The sequence below is a fragment of the Eleutherodactylus coqui genome, chromosome 11, assembly GCF_035609145.1.
Source record: "Eleutherodactylus coqui strain aEleCoq1 chromosome 11, aEleCoq1.hap1, whole genome shotgun sequence".
Classification (NCBI taxonomy): Eukaryota; Metazoa; Chordata; class Amphibia; order Anura; family Eleutherodactylidae; genus Eleutherodactylus; species Eleutherodactylus coqui.
In genome coordinates, this window is record NC_089847.1 from 107119366 (window position 1) to 107136680 (window position 17315).

The 17315-nt window shown below is 43.5% G+C and overlaps 1 protein-coding gene across 1 annotated transcript; it reads left to right on the forward strand.

The window, feature by feature from the left end:
- Positions 1-3622: 3622 nt before the first annotated feature.
- FIBIN (fin bud initiation factor homolog) lies at positions 3623-5675 on the forward strand. Its single transcript, XM_066583221.1, has one exon. The coding sequence runs from the start codon at positions 4167-4169 to the stop codon at positions 4779-4781; it is 615 nt and encodes a 204-aa protein (XP_066439318.1). The 5' UTR covers positions 3623-4166; the 3' UTR covers positions 4782-5675.
- Positions 5676-17315: the final 11640 nt, after the last annotated feature.

Here is a 17315-nt window from a genome sequence, read left to right on the forward strand (position 1 = left end):
CCTAGCATGCAGTGATAACCACCCCTAACGAAGACTGTGAGGACCAGTTTACACCAGACTTCTCCTCTCTTCAGTTGTTTTGTTGTGCACAGTTTTGCGCATCGCTCTCTTGTACGGTTTTCAAACACTGATAGTATTTATAGGCCAGGGTAGCAGCCTATACACGGTTGCTGCATTAAACTTGAGACACTTGGTGCGGAGTCCTTCTTATTTATTTAAAGTACAGAAACGGGTTTATCATTTTGTTTAGCATGTTTTGATATATAATTGCTTATAGTGTCAGATGAAAACATGCATATGGAGACGGGTTTGGCCGGCGTCGGGGAGGGTCATTTTCTTATATATATATATATATATGTATTCTTATTTTATTCTGTGTTTTTTTGTTTTTTTTTTACTTATCTTTGTAACTATTTTTTTCAACATCAATGTCCCTAATGATGTCATATAAAAGCTCTGGGGATCAGTCTCATTATCTTTTTTTTTTCCTTTCACACTTTTCAACTGTAGCTGAGGCATCCATAGGAGCCTCCAGGGGAGAATATCCCTCTGTAGTGATTGTCGTCACTTACAGAGCTGATTTGTGTCTGCTGGGACCTTGCAGCTCTGCCTTGGCAGGGAGCTCTCCGCGGTCTTGTGATTGTCTGGTCAACTAGTGGAAGTGGCACTTCTGTCTTCATTATTATGGTGCTATGTAGCCTGCGAGAGAGAAGGCAGAAGTGGTTAAAAGAAGTGCTAATTAGAGATGAGCGAACGTGCTCAGCCCCGCCCCTTTTTCGCCTGAATACCGCGATTTTCGAGTACTTCCGTACTCGGGCGAAAAAATTCGGGGGGCGCCGTGGCGGCGCGGGGGGTTGCAGCGGGGAGTGGGGGGGAGAGGGAGAGAGAGAGGGCTCCCCCCTGTTCCCCGCTGCTACCCCCCGCACCGCCGCGCCTCTCCCCGCCCCCCGGCGCCCCCCGAATCTTTACGCGCGAGTACTGAAGTACTCGAAAATGGCGGTACTCGGGTGCGTAAGTACTCATTACGAGTACGTTCGCTCATCTCTAGTGCTAATGCATACAAAAATAGAGCAGGTCCAATTTTTTGTGCATACATTCAGGGAAATAGATTGAAATATAAGCCCTTTCCTGAAAATCATCCCTAGCTCGTGTAAAAAATAAAAAAAAATATATCACCTTCCGCGGCTGTCGAGGTTCCAGCGCGTGTTCATTGAATGACAGCTGAGCACTGCTTGTGATTAGTCACAGTGCTACAGTGCTCAGCCAATCAGAGGCAGCGCTCAGCCATTCATTGAATTCAAAGAATGGCTTAGTGCTGCCTATGATTGGCTGAGCGCTCAGCCAATCAGACCAGCTCTTTCTGGAGGTGGGGATTTTCAAATCCACAGCCACCAGAAAGTGCTTCAGAGCAGTGCCGGCATGGGAGAGAGAACACTCACCAGAGCCCCGACAGCGGCGGAAGGTGGTGTGTGTGTGTGTATATATATATTTTTTTATTTTTTATACCAGCTAGGGATGATTTTCATGGAAGGGCTTATATTTCAAGCCCTTCCCCAAAAATCACTGTGTGGGTTGCCTACATGCCAATACTTTCAATGGGGCCGGCTGCCGCGCCAGCCCCATTGAAAGCAATGAGAGAAGATCGCGATCCTCTGCCACAGCTAATCTTCTGCCCATGGGGAGTCCCCTTCTCACTAAACATTGTGTTCAGTGATGAGGAGCTCCCCGCAGGGATATTTTACGTTCAGCACGGGCCTTGCCGCTGCACGGATATCCTATCTTTTACAGGTGTGAGTATTTTGTAAAAGTCCTATAAAAGATGGACATGTGAACACTATAAAGTGAACCAATGGTTCTATCAGATGCGCTTTTTTTGCACTTATAAGCGCGCGAAAAAAAACAGTCGTCTGACTTTGCCCTTACTCGCCAATAGGGTCTTTCATGCAGACCATAAAATCACAGTTGGTCTTTCGCTGCATCGTTCAGTTTAAACAGGCCTTTTAATGTGAATGGAGGTGGGCAGGCCGAAATGATCTCCAGCCCGCTCCACCTCCATTCACTGATCAATGATCATCCTGTGTAAAAGCGCAAGAGTGATCATCGCTCGTGTGGCTATTAGGTGCTTTGGCACCCGTGCAAAAGAAGCTTGTTATACTTTGATCTCATTGTACAAGGCAACCAGCCCCATCACAGCAACCTCTTTTTAGAGGGTCCTTAGACTACTGGCTGCTGCATCACATGGCAGCCCTCATGGATGTGAATGTGGTTCAAGACCTTTTTCTCAAATGCTGTGATATTTTTCTACATAGTATCCCCTCTTTTGTTTTACCATGGTACCAGCATTCCAACCAATTTGGCGCAGGTATTTTTAAATTGACAGGTGACTGCATGAGGCTGGTTTCACACAGGTGTATTATGGGCACATTTATGCTGACCATAGATCCTTATGTTGCTCTGAGTTTGGTGCAGTAGACCCCCAGTCAGTCCGGAATGCTCTTCCATACTTGGTTCTCCAACGGCTTTCTGGGACTGTCTAGACAGGTAAGTCCTAGAGGACTGTTCACAGCTGTGGTGCTGTATGGTGGCTGTTGATGCATCGGTCTTATGACTGGGGTGGCCTAGAGCAGTGGAGTCTTAGCCTAGTAGCCGTGGTGTTGTTGGACTACTTGGTCGCAAGCGTTAGGGGCACTGAATTGTGGCAGCAGTGGTTACCATGCAATTCTGCACCCAGTAAGGTAGGAACCCACTAAAAAGAGGTCACCATGAAGAAGATAGCAGACTTAAACAATTTGCTCAAACTGTAACTAAAACCATGTTCATGTTTATAACTATTGCATATTTATATATCCACCAGGGGCACAACTATAGAGGGTGCAGGGGATGCAGTTGCACCCGGGCCCAGGAGCCTCAGGGGACTCATAAGGCCTCTCTTCTCCATATAGGGAGCCCAGTACTATGAATAAAGCATTATAGTTGGGGTCCCTGTTACAGGTTTTGCATTGGGGCCCAGAAGCTTCAAGTTATGTCTCTGTGCAGCATGGTTTAGGTATGGGTACAGATACAGATAGAGGGGGGGGGGGGGGGCAGCTCACGTTTTGCATCAGGGCCCCTGAGCCTTTAGTTACGCTCCTGATATCCACATATACAATATATATATAACTATTATATATGTGGTCCATGTCTTGTTCTCGAATGTTGCAATTGATGTTGATGCATATTTCCCTTCATCCTAATATCTTACACTCTCCATGTTCTAATTTTCCTTCCCAGCCTCCTCTGCCCTAAGGATTTGCTTGCTGTCCTTGCCATGTGTCGCTCAGGAGCACAGAATAGTTGATCCCAAAACAAATGACACTGCTTGACAATTTTCCAAATTTCTCTTCTCTGATGATATTCCGGAGAATGATATATAAATATTGTTTTTGTCCCAGCACAGAACTGGAAAACAGCTTTGAAATTCCATTCTTGGAGCCGGGCACGGTAATGGCTCGTGTTTATTTATAGTTCCACACGTGCTTCCCTTTGGTAACTCTTTCATTGCAGACGTAATGCTTCATCGGTGTCCAAATCCATTGGTGGATGTTTTTTGTGCCATATTTTTTTATGCACCGAAGGAAGGAAGAAACATTTAATGAAGCTCTAATAGCAGGAACCTACAGAAAGGATTCTTCTGCAGAACTTTTTCCTTCGCTCCTACGGTGACGAAATCCTGCTGTAATTTGAGAACAGATACCTCTTCTAAAGCGTGTCATTAGCCAAAAAGGGGGAAAAAAAACTTACCAACAGCAGCCCAGATGTTGAAATAGTGTAGTAGCATCCAGCAGAAGAGACCAATCTTGCTCACCACAGACAAGACGTGCGTTACTTCTGCTGTTCCTTAAGAAGGCACTAGAGTCTGGTGCATTTACATATGAAATCTTTTCTGCTGCACAGACTGAATGCAGACAATATTGTGTCTGCGAACCAAGAAGGATTCGACTCAAGCAGATTTATACTCTCAAGACCACAGGATACTCTTTCATTTGGTGGTGCAAATATCATCAACTTGTGGAATGTAAAGGGTGGATCCAGACATCAAGGTGGAATATTTGTGCTTGAGTATCGCTCGGGAATTCTCCTTTCACCCCAGTGACACCACACTGTCATAGAATACGAGAGACCTTACAATGACTCGATTTCATCTCCTATGGTTCGGAATTTTGTTGAACCTATGCTATGGTTATTACAATGGACCTCTCCAGCCAGAAATGTCCAACGGGACTTTGCACCATTATTTTGTTCCGGATGGGGATTACGAGGAGAACGATGACCCTGAGAAGTGTCAGATGCTCTTCAGAGTGACGGATGAAAAAGCCTGTCCAGGAGATGGACAATATCTCTCCTTAAAAGAAGAGTTCATCGTCATCAAAAGACAGATCGAAGATGCGGAAAGAGTGCTTCAAAGCATTGGGAACAGCATAGCTTACGACTTGGATGGCGAGGAAAGTTATGGAAAGTATCTGGGAAGGGAGTCGTCTCAGATCAGCGAAGCCTTCTCCAACTCGGACAAGTCTTTAACGGAACTTGAGTTAAAATTTAGGCAGAGCCAGGAGAATGAGAAGAACGAGTTGAAGGGGTTAAATGACGACTTTGTGGATATGATGATCCACACTAGAGCTGTTCTCAAGGAAACTTTAGACGTCTCCCTGGGACTGAGGGATAAACACGAACTTCTCTCTTTAACTATTCGTAGTCATGGTGCTAGACTAAGCAGGCTAAAAAATGACTACCTGAAGGTTTGAAAATCTGGAATTCGTTGTCACTAATTTATACAACTTCCGGACATTATTTTTTTACAGAATCTACATAGCGATGGGTATTGCTGTTTGGACCAAGTTATCCAATAAATATATTTCTGGGACTCTCAGTCTGTAAATGACTTCCTCATATCGGAGGTGACACCATGGTCAACCAGCCAACTCATTCAGTAAGAGCTGCTGTGCAGTATACTGCAGACTCCCTGGTCATGAAGGGGTTACAGAAAGCCGTGATATCACCCGAATAGTTTACGAGGAAGTAGTAAAATGCATTGTACTGTAAATCAATCCGTGCATTCTTTTTAATATTTAAATAGTCGCCTTCTATATCAACATTTTGGTTGATCCTTTATAAAGTATCACATGCTTGAAGGAACCATAATGTACTGGGATCTGTTGTCCTTCCAGCATTTATTTAGTTAACTTATATAGAAAATATGTATATGAACAGGATATAAGCAGGTTCTGTATTATAGATACAATGTAACGACGGTATAGTTTATTTATTTTATCGATATTGCTGTATAAATGACTATTGCTGTATATAAGAAGCATCTTATTACCGGTCCTTAAAGCTGTTTTCAGTATGATTAAATCCGTAAGCTGTGGGTTATTATTATGTATCATATTTGGCTGCTCACCTACTTTTATCTAGGATTACAAAGCGTTTGCATTGTTTCCCAGTAACAGCGCCACTTTTGTCCAGTGGTTCTGTCTGGTATTGCAGCTCAACCATATCCACTTGTATTGGACTGCAATACTACACACAGCTTATGGACTGGAGTAGCGCCATATCTTAAAAAAAAAAAGGAGACCCATTTTTCTTAATCTCTTGCCACCCTGTAATTATTATATATATTAAAGCTTAAGAGTCATTCATTCTCGGCCATCGGTGCATCCATTCCAAGCTATATACTGCATGAGGTTTATGTTATAAAGATGGTGACATCATAAAATGTCATGCTGGGCTGTATCTGTTTTAGGGAGTATTCACATGGGCGATGTACCCGTGAGAGTTCTGTCCAATTCCGAGTTTGAAAAATATCTACATGTCCTATTTTTGGGCTATTTTTGTTTAAGAATCGCCTATTATTTTCTATGGCAGCGTTAAAAAAAAGCGGATCACACTTGCATGGCGCACAAGTTGCATGCAAGTGTGATATGTTTTTTAAGCGTTTTACTATTGGAACCATGTGCAATTTTTTTTTTCATGCATGTGACTAATGTCCAGGAGAGCCAGGTGTAAGGGCAGCTTCACACAGGCATATTTGAGCGCGCTTTTGCGTACACAATACACAGAGGATAGAACCTATTGATTTCAATGGGTTCATCCACATGTCCTCTTTTTGCGCACTTTTCGTGCGCACAGAAAAAAATGTTGTATGCTCTACTTTTGTGCACTACAATTCCTCATAGAAGTCTATGGGGGTGTGCAAATGCAGGCGCAAAATGCAAGGAGCTGCGCAATACGCTGCACAGCTCTGTGGGAAGAACACATCTGGAACTCATTAGGTTAAATAGCCATTTAAAACATACCCTGGAAACACATAAAGCCCAGTAGAATATGCTGATATGTGCACAAAAAAGGCTTGTACATGGAACAAATACGCTGCACATACCCTTGTGTGAAGCCGCCCTAAATCTCATCCATATCACACGTTTGTATCGCAAAAATCACATCAGGCACGTCTGAAAACTCAGTGAAATTGCAGATAAAATAGGCTACATTTACGCATATGAGTGCGATTTTGGTAATTGAAAAGCTGACCATTTTCTATGTGATTTTTATGCAATTTTCATGTATTTGCTATGCGTTTTTGCGCTTTTCATATGCGATTTGCATTGGTTTTTGACTCAAGTTTTTCACTGGTTTACACTTCCTGGTTCTTTTTTTTTTTCCATATGGTCTCCATAGTAAGATGTGTTACAAGTAGAGATGAGCGAGAGTACTCGCTAAGGCAAACTACTCGAGCGAGTAGTGCCTTATGCGAGTACCTGCCCGCTCCTCTCAAAAGATTCGGGTGGCGGCGGGGGGCGGGGAGAGGCGGGGGAGAGCAGGGAGAAACAGGTGGGAAGATTTCTCTCTCACTCTCTCCCCCCCGCTCCCCCCTGTTCACTCCCGCAACTCACCGCTCTCCCCCGTCGGCACCCGAATCTTGCACTACTTGCTCGAGTAGTTTGCCTTAGCGAGTACGCTCGCTCATCTCTAGTTACAAGCAAATCGCTCCCGCATGCCATGCAAGTGCAATACATTTTTGAACATTCCCTTAGAAAATAATGGGTGATTCTTGAACAAGAATCACACAAAAGTAGGATTATCGGTTCAAGTGAAAAATCAAGTGTGAATGAATCTAATCAATGGGTTCTAATGAATGGGTTCTTTTTCTATCAGAGTTCTATCCATCTTGGACTCGGACAGAACTCGGGTGCGAAGATGGCCTGTGTGAATACAGCCTTAGGGCTTATTCAAGGGAGCGTATATCGGCCACCGTTTTCTTTCCTATTCTTTTTTCCTTTTTCTTGATTTTCTTCTTCTCCCTTCTTTTTTTTTCTTCATATTATTTCTTCTTTGTTTTTCTTCTTATTTTTTCTTCCCCTTTCTTCATTTTCTTCTTTTTCTTCTTCTTCCTATTTTTAGATTGTCTTCTTCTCCCTCTTTCTTCTTTTTCCTCTTCTCCCTCCTTCTTCTTTTTCCTCTTCTCTCCCTTTCTTCGGTCTTCCTCTTCACCCCCTTTCTCTGGTCTTCCTCTTCACCCCCTCTCTTCGGTCTTCCTCTTCACCCCCTCTCTTTGGTCTTACTCTTCACCCCCTCTCTCTTTGGTCTTCCTCCTCACCCCCTCTCTCTTCGGTCTTCCTCCTCACCTTCTCTCTCTTCGGTCTTCCTCCTCACCCCCTCTCTTCGGTCTTCCTCTTCACCCTCTTTCTTCTCGTACTCCTTATTCCTCTCTAGTTTTAGGGGTATTGTTGAAGTGTCAGTTTAAACTAAACCAAGCTTTTTACCCAATCCAGTGACTTGGCCAAACCGAACTTTTGAAAGGTTTGCTCATCACTAATTAGTGAATACGCCTCACCTGCTCCTATATGTTCTATATGTAGATATACTAAAATGATTTTCACAATGCAAAAATAATGTTTCATCAAGATATTCTTTGTTTTGACTCCTTGATATAGTGAATGATTTTGATAGACAGAGCAGCTACAGGTGCATAAGGACTAATGAACAATAGACTCATATTAGGCTCCTTTTAACCCCATGGCAAGCGAAGAGTGTTTATTCTGATCTCCATGGAACCTCAACCCAGTTTGCCTGACACTGATACCAGCCCTGGATAAGAGCACTATAAAGAAATATGACCTAAGAGAGCAGAAGTCATATAATTATCTATAGATTTAGCAGCAGCTGTTTCATTCAGAAGTGTCCGTAAATAAACCCCAGTTTGGTCGCATTTATAGTGATCTATAACTAGTGCATCTCCAGCTGCTGTAATATGACAACTTCCAATTGCCTTCGTCTGTCAGGACCTAATAGCAATTGAAGTTTTGTAACAGCGTCCTGAATATCCTGTCTTTATCCCACACTTGATGCCCCAACTTATACGAAAGGCAGCTGCAAAGGATTTTACTTCATTCCCTAGTTTACTGATTAGACAACTGTTTGGTAATTCTTTTGGACACCCTACAATTATATTATTAGGGCACTATATGAGGGATAGGGTGTCCTCTGGCATACCGTGGACCCAGCCCATGACATAATAATAGATTCCAAGCACAATAGGGTCCATTAGGTCCAGCAGAGTTTACAATGCAATTAAAGGCAATGCAATTGTCAAGAACTATTACTATTGATTAACTATTTTCAGGATCGTCATGACTAGTTGATCGGCAGCGGTTCCCCACTGAGATTTCCCGCCGATCTGCTGTTTGCTCTTCTAGATGTCAGGGCGGACAGCACTGCAAGCAGGTAGAGCTGTCTGTATTGCAGTGTTCTGGGTAGGTACTACAGGCACAGCTTGCACTGAATTCAATGGGAGATGTGCCAGCAGTACCAATCTGGGCTGATGAAATATTGACAGCGCTATCTGCTTCAAGCACTGACCATATTGACGGCGGTGCTGGGAATCAGCTGATCATTGGGGATCCCGAGTAGTGGACCACCGTCAATCAAGTATTTATGACCTTTCCTGAAGATAGGTCGTCAATAGTAAAAGTCCTGGACTACCTCTTTATTGGGAACATGTGTTTGCTTTGTATAGCTGGATGATGGGCTATCAATCTTCTCTCCTCTAGTAGACTCAAGAGATACTTGAATGAGACTGAGCTGCAAAAAAGCTATGCGACTGATGAACATGACATCCCAGGTCTAAAGAGGAGGCCATAATGCTCACTCTAGGTGATCGATGGGGGAGCCAGGAGTTGAATACCTACTATTCTAAGGATAGGTCATCAACATATGAGCGTTGAAGAAACCCGTTAACTAAAAAAAAGCCTAGAACACTTTTGTTCCTCAGGGGTAAATGGCCTCTACCCATTCTTAATAATTCCGATTCAGACTTACATGAATTTTCACTTCTACTTGTGTTCCCTGGTTTCATTTACATAATGGATAACATTTAATTACCTTTTACTTGTACCTGAGACTGTTTAACCCCTTGAGTGGCACGCCCGGAAATTTTCCGGGACGAGCTCCACTGCTCATAGCGACATAGCCCGGAAGATTTCCGGGCTATGTATCACTATGGGAGCTGCAGAGCACAATGCCACAAGCTGTGACAGTGTGCTCTGCCTGCACAGACCCACAGAGAACAAATCAAGGGCTTTGAAAAACCAGCAGAAGATATTGCTGATCTGCCGGCAATCTCCTGCTTCTAAGTCTCCTGCTTTGTTTATAGGTTGCCATAGAGACCATCGGCTTGTCAGAAGCAAGCCGATGGTCTCTGTGGCAGGGAGAGCTAGTGCTTGGCTGTCAGAGGACAGCTAGGTACCAGCTCTTACAGCAGACATCAGAGAAAACCTCCAATCTCTGCTGTGTTAACCCTTTACATGCTGCAGTCTATGTGACTGCAGCATGTAAAGGGCTGTCACTGCAGCATGTAAAGGGCTGTCACCATCGGACCCCCGGAATGTGATCAGGGGTCCTGATGGGTCCCTGTGGAAAAAAAAAAAAAAAAAGTAAAAAAAAAAAAGTTAAAAATTTATAACAAAAATAATAAAAACACTTGTCTCCCTTTACTTTGTAAAAAATGAAAAATACAATCACACATGTGGTATCCATGCGTCGTAATGACCCAGAGAAGGAAGTCAATACATTATTTAACCCCTTAATGACATGGCCCCTTTTTTTCTTTTTTCCCCATTTCTTTTTTTCCTCCCCCCTGTTTAAAAAAATCACAACTTGTCCCGCAAAAAACAAGCCCTTCTATGGCCATGTCAATGGAAAAATGAAAAAGTTATGGCTCTTGAGACGCAACTGCAAAATTAGTTGAAATTCAATGATTAGACCATTTTAAAAAACCTGCCCTGGTGGGCACGACAGGGTGGTAGGAAACCCGCCACTCAAGGGTTTAATGAACAGCAACAAATAATAATAATTCAGGCTGCAATACTTGTACTGCACTTTACCTTTGAAACACATCGGGTATCATGTTGTGTTGTTTATGTTACACTTTTGCTGGATTTACTACATTGTATATTAATATGTCTGCTCTGACAAAGGCAAAAGTTAAAAATTGTACAAAATGTTTGAAGATCTTAATACTGTAACTGTACGTAATCCCATTAAAAGGCCCTTTAATTTTTTTGTGGAGCTACAGATATATTGTTCCATCTCCCTTATTTGCATATTACCCAGAGAAGCATGAATGGCCTTATAAGTCTCTTCACTTACCTACCTTCTAGGTGCTCTCCCTAAGGAGAAAAGATTCCTGATCACTATATTTCTCTTGGATAACCATTTAAAAACACACATGTATACAATAACATATGCAGGGATAGGTCGGTCAGCAACAACAAGGTAGTACTCACACGTTATAGATGAAACTATGTAATTGTACTGTATTTACGAAAATTCATTTTCTCTGTTCTTTGATCTGCAACTCTCTTCAATGGCCACAGTTACAGGACGGTAGTCATTTAGACTGTATAAATCAGGTTAATAATACTTCTGGATAAATGGAGTCTGGCTAGCAAAATTACCTTTTAGTAAAAAGCATTTAACCCTTTGCGATCCAATTTTAGATTCACGGTTTCCTAGGGGGTTTTCTTTTTCTGCCATTATACAATGGCGCCATCTACTGGCTAGAGTCAATACTGCGGTATGGGACATGCTGGAGAGGCCCCCGACAACAGAGCGGCCAGTAATCTACAGTAAGAATACCCTGCCGGACGTCTTTCGACATCGGAAGCTGTACAGCCTTTAGGCCTCATGTCCACGGGCAAAAGAAGAATTAAAATCCGCAGCGGATTTTAACTCTTCTCCTGCCCGCGGATCCGCGTCCCATAGGGATGCATTGACCACCCGCGGGTAGATAAATACCCACGGATGGTCAATAAAAGTGATTTTAAAAAAAATGGAGCATGAAAAAATCTGGACCATGCTCCATTTTCGTGCGGGTCTCCCGCGGGGACGGCTCCCGCAGGCTTCTATTGAAGCCTATGGAAGCCGTCCGGATCCGCGGGAGACAAAAATCGGAATTTACTCACCCGCTCCGGATCTTCCCTTCGCTGCGGCTTCATCTTCTCTCCGTCGGCATATTAGCACTTTCTGCTTAGGTTAAGCAGCACTACTGATTAGAGCCACCTGATTGGCTCTTCGGCACCACGTGACTACAATTCGCGTGCACGCTGCGTAGTCACGTGGTGCGAAGAGCCAATCAGGTGGCTCTAATCAGCAGCGCTGCTTAACCTAAGCAGAAAGTGCTAAGAGAGAAGGCATTGCATGCAATATGTTCCATATCTTGATGTTTGTATTTTCGATTATACAACTGTATATTATTTCATCACTCATTTGCATAGCTTTTTTCCCAAGTAGCATTGCATGATCTATATAAAACCCCCTACACCCTTGCAGTGCTCTCTCCACAAGGAGAAACATTGCTCCCTTGACTCACATTTCTGGCCTCTCACCTAGCCAACCAATATTTTATGATTATTCAAGTTTGTTGTACATCCCTAGTCACGTTGCAAGGCCTGTTAAAAGGACAGATATGGAATCCTAAGGTAGCCACTTTCCAATACATAATGCTGTGGATAATTATTCAATTACTCATTTTCATAGCTATTATACGACTCAAAGAATGCTGTAAACTGTAAGTGAGGCCGGCCTCAGCAGAGACATTAGGTGTTGATACCAATAGGGTTGAAATAGGCACGCTGCAGGGAAATATACAGACTACACTGGGAAATCAGACTGTTGCTGAATTTCTACAGCTCAAGCCTCATTCACAGACTGAGGTGTTTATTTACAAGGGGAAAAAGTAAAGCGGCGCCTGGCGTATAGCCGTACACAGAGACCTCACAAGTGTATTCCTTAGCCTGCATTTCTTGTAGACTGTATTGATAATAGTGGACTATTAACCTCTAAAGAAAAACTTTGCATTATTTCTGTGATCTGTCCTTATGTGAAATGGTACTTATGTTAGTGAAGAGTTATTGAAATGACTCCCCAGGTATTACCGTTACCGCGGATTGCTCGCCAAGTATTACTAATCCTACGTTTTCGTTAGCAGTAGATGGTGCCTACGTATTGAAGGTAAGAGTTCAGTTGCTTAACTGTTATTATTACACTGTTCACTTTTAATTCTTCATTCTTAAATAAATATTATATATTTCGTAATTGGCCGCTGGTACGCGCCCGTATAGCCCGTTGTGAGATGGCAGTGTGGTAACAGACGGAAGCAGAGGCGGCATTTTTTTTACAAAAATATGCTTTACTGAACATCAACTGCAAGATCATATTTCACGAGAGATTCCATGAGGGATTCGTGTATTGTAATGTTATGCAATAACTTGTGGCATAAAACTCTCTTAAAGTGACGGTACCTCACATCTCTACTGCTACACTAGGTATACTTTTCTGCAGCTCCCAACTGGCAACCTGCGTTCCTTGCCAACACTTAACATCGCCTTCACCTCCTTCTTGGCAGCAGCAAGGCTACATACATAAATCATCCTTGGCCATAGGCCCTGACCTCAAATGCCCAAAGGGTAGTCCTGGGGAATAGCGGTACACCCTTGCTCGTTCAGAACACATTTTGCTGCTCGCATTTGCTGCTTTCGTTGGCAGAGCTGTTTTTTTTACACAGGTCTTCATGTGATTGTCCCCAGCAAGAGAAACCAAGTAATCTTGTAGATATGATAGCTTTTAATGGCTAACAAAAATACATGATGTTAATGCAAACTTTCGGACCTTACAGGGTCCTCCATAGAGGCAAAAGGTCTTCAGCACCATCGCTGCCATGTTAGGCTTTGCAGAGAGGGAGACTTCCTCCCACGCAATTCGGGGCAATTCTTTTGAAAGAGGCCTAGCCCATACTTCCCCCTGTCTGCGGCTGGATCTTCATAGCTGTGACATGCTATAGCCCTTTCCTTCAGCCTCTATGTGAATGTGATCACATGGCGCCGTGGACATATCTAGGTTTCCACTCTCTGCCACTGCTCTGTCTGGCAGGGAAATGGGGCCTGGCCTGTGTGCCTCTCCTGCTCCCCTCCCAGTCATGGCTCTGGATGGCCGAGGGGGACTCCTGTGCTCAGCACTGCAGCGCTGACTTCAGCACTACTGGCAAGCCACGTCCAATGTTCTGCTCCTCATCTTCCTCCTCTTCTCCACCAGAACCCAGACTGCAGGGGGAGAGGCCTGCTACCACTGCTGCCGGCCACTGGTAACAAGCTGCAAGCCACTCTCTGCAAGAGGGAACTTTATAGCATTACCCCCTTATATTTTGGTTACTTCATCTGCTGCATCGTATCCTTAATCGTGCATCGCTACACCTCAACTGCAACATTAGTCCAGCATTTCTAGGATTCTACATAGTCAGCTTTATTAGAGACATGTTTTAAAATACATTGTCACTAAAACTGGAGTAGAAACACACAACGCTTTTGTGTTTTGCACTAATTGTAGTCCTTAGTTGTAGGTAAGATTAAAATGGTTGTCCAGTTGTAAACTACCATGTTTCCCCTCCAAAAAAACCCTGTCTTATATAAATGTTTGCCCCAAAAGATGCACTAGGTCTTATTTTCTGAGGATATCTTATACTTAACCAGCTCGGTCTGCCCACCCACTCCATCCAACCCCCGCTGCTCTCTGGAGCTGCAGCGTGCTTGCGACAGTCCTCGGCTGCCCACAGAAGATCGCTTGCTGGTTATGGGATTCATGAATCTTGCCTCCAGGAAGCAATAGCTGTGATTGGTTCTCGAACCCTGCTTACCCAATCAATGCAGCGCTCAGTGAACCAATCCCACCCATCATGTTGTGGAGGTGGGATTTATGAATTGGTTGAGCTGCAGCATTGATTGGCCAATTCATAAATCCCGCCTCCACAATGCAATGGCTGATTGGTTCATTGAGCACTGCATTTATTGGCTCAGCAGCGCTCGAGAACCAATCATAGCCATCGCATTGGTTCATTGAGCGCTGCATTGATTGGTTCTCGAGCGCTGCTCAACCAATCACAGCCATCACTTCCTTGAGGTGGGATTTATGAATCCCGTAAGCAAGAAGTGATCTTCTGTGGGCGGCCAAGGAATGCAGCAAGAGGGCTGGAGCTCCAGAGAGCAGCAGGAGGACCTGCACCAAACTTGGTACATAATGTATAGCTTTTTTTTATGTAATGCAGCTCGGGCTTATTTTTGGGGTAAGACTTATATTTCAAGCCTCCCTGAAAATCCTGAAAAATCAAGGTAGGGCTTATTTTCGTGATAGGACTTATTTTCGGAGAAACAAGGTATTGGTGGCCTATCCTCAGAACAGGTCAGCAATAGTAGATCGTCTGGGGTTCTTTGTCCAGAACTCCGCCAATCAGCTGTTCACCAAGCTAGCACACTTGTGCACTGAGATGACCTCTGCAGAAAGGCAATGGCTCCATTCTTTTCAATGGGAACTTGGCCTATAATACCAAGCCTGTCTTTTGCTACAAGAACATAGCAATCTGATTCAGCCTGGCGAACAGTTAGTCCTGAGTGAGGGACCCCTGCCGATCTACTAGTGATAACTTGTCATAAGGATAGGCCACCAATGGTTTACACCTGGATAACCCCTGTAAATGATGCTATGACTATGAACTACACATCAGTTTGAAACACATATACATTGCCCATTATGTCTCCAGTTTTTATGACTATGGATTTTAACCCTTTGCAATCCAATTTTGGATTCAGGGATTCCTAGAGGTTTTTCTCTTTGTGCCATTATACAATGACGCCATCTGCTGTCTAGAGCCAGTATTGCAGTCTGGGACATGATGGAGAGGCCCCCCAACAATAGAGCGGCTAGTAATATACAGTAAGAGTACCCTGCCGGACGTCTTCTGACGTAGGAGCTGTACAGCCTTCAATCAGAATGTCTTTAGACGTCAGACAGTGGATTGGAAAGGGTTAAAGCTTGTCTCCAATAAAGCTGAATATATGGAATCCTACAAGTGTCGGACTAATACTTTCTATTTCTGATGTCCATTACATCTGTCTGGGGTGATTCTGTGTGTCGGGTTTGGTTTGCTTGGGGCTTCTTCACACTGGCGATCACGATTTTGCCAGAAAATCGCAGCAAAATTGCAGTTGTGTCCATGAGATGTCTAAGCGTCAGGAATGCTTTTTCCTGCAAAAACATCACTGATGCTTGCGATTTTCTCGTGTTATTTTATTGCGAGTTTTTCTCACGATAGTCAATAAAAAATGCATCGCATGAAAATCACAATTTTGTGCTCCACAGGGAAACATGGGAGATAAGAAAATGCAAAACGCAAAAACATAGGACTTGCGATTTCTTTTCACTCCACATTGCATGAGTGAATAACATAGGTTATTACTTAGTGGAGCTCCTTTAGCCCTAATGACATCAGATACTCTCTATAATATACTCTCTACTAATCTCTGATACACCTCAGCTGGTATTTCCCTCCATTCATCCTGCAAACATCTGGTGACTTCTCTCAAAGACAATGCATCAGCCCATCTATGTTGGTGTAAGGAGTGTCGTCATTAGACAGTTGAGCAAGGGTAGAGCGTTCTATGGAGTGATCAATCACACTACTCCATCTTTAAATCACATGGACATATCTAGGAGTGGAGGATGCCTGGAGAATGCCTTTTGCCTGAGTGTGTTGTGCCAACAATTAAGTATGGCAGAGGTTTCATTATGGTCTGGGGATGTTTTATGTGGCATGGTCTCAGTCCATTGGTTGTAGTGACAAGAACCATGAACACGGAGGTGCACCCTGACATTCTAGACAATAATCTGCTGCCAACAATGTGGCAATACTCTGGAAATGGTCGGCCATACTTCCAACAAGGCAACGTGCCCTGTCACAAGTCCAACTATATTTTACGTTGGTTTGACTATATGGATGTTCTTTGATTGGACTGGCTGCACAGACTCCCAACCTCAACCCGACTGAACCTCTTTGGGATGAACTGAAATGTCAGGTCAGGAAACATGAGAGAACTCACCAGACATTTGCAGGATGAACGGAGGGAAATGCCAGCTAAAGTATGTCCGAAGTTAGTAGAAAGTATGCCATGGTACATCTGATGTCATTAGGACTAAAGGAGCCCCACTAAGTATTAGCATACATAAATAAATACTACTTTTGATTCTTGTTGAGGTGTCCAATTACTTCTGGCAGCATAGTATAAATAAGCCATTCAGAGACTGGGCTGGGGCTGTCAGACCTTCTCTCTACTCAATGCTGATATGAAATTCTGACCTAATCCTCGTTAATTAAACCTCCAGATCTGAGTAGAAAGTGACGTATGAAGTGGAAAAAAAGATTTCCTTCTATGCATCTGCTTTTCATATTAAGTCTGTTAACCTATTTGACTGAATACATAAACTCACTTAATTTCATTTACGTCAGTAGAAATTTAGAACGAACTAAAGCAGCCCAGTCATTTATATTCATACTTGAAGAGTCTGCTTGAGATTACTTGTGTGCACTGAGGACAGACATTCAGTGCATTAAAGGGGTTTAGAAAAAGGGGTTTGGTATTTTCAAAGAAACAGCGACCCTCTTATTCATAGGTTGTGTGTTGTATTACAACTCATCACCATTTAAGTGTATGGCACACAATCTATAGACAAGAGTGGCGCCGTTTCAGGAAAATAGACCCTTTTTTTCTTTGTGGCCTGCTATGTTACAATGCTTGCATTGCCATAGTCCAGGGGCGTAACTATAGAAGATGCAGGGAATGCGGTTGCTCCCGGGCCCAGGAGCCTTAGGGGCCCTTAAGGCCCCTCTTCTCCATATAGGGAGCCTAGTACTATAATTAAAGCATTATAGTTACAGATTTTGCATCGGGGCCCCGAAT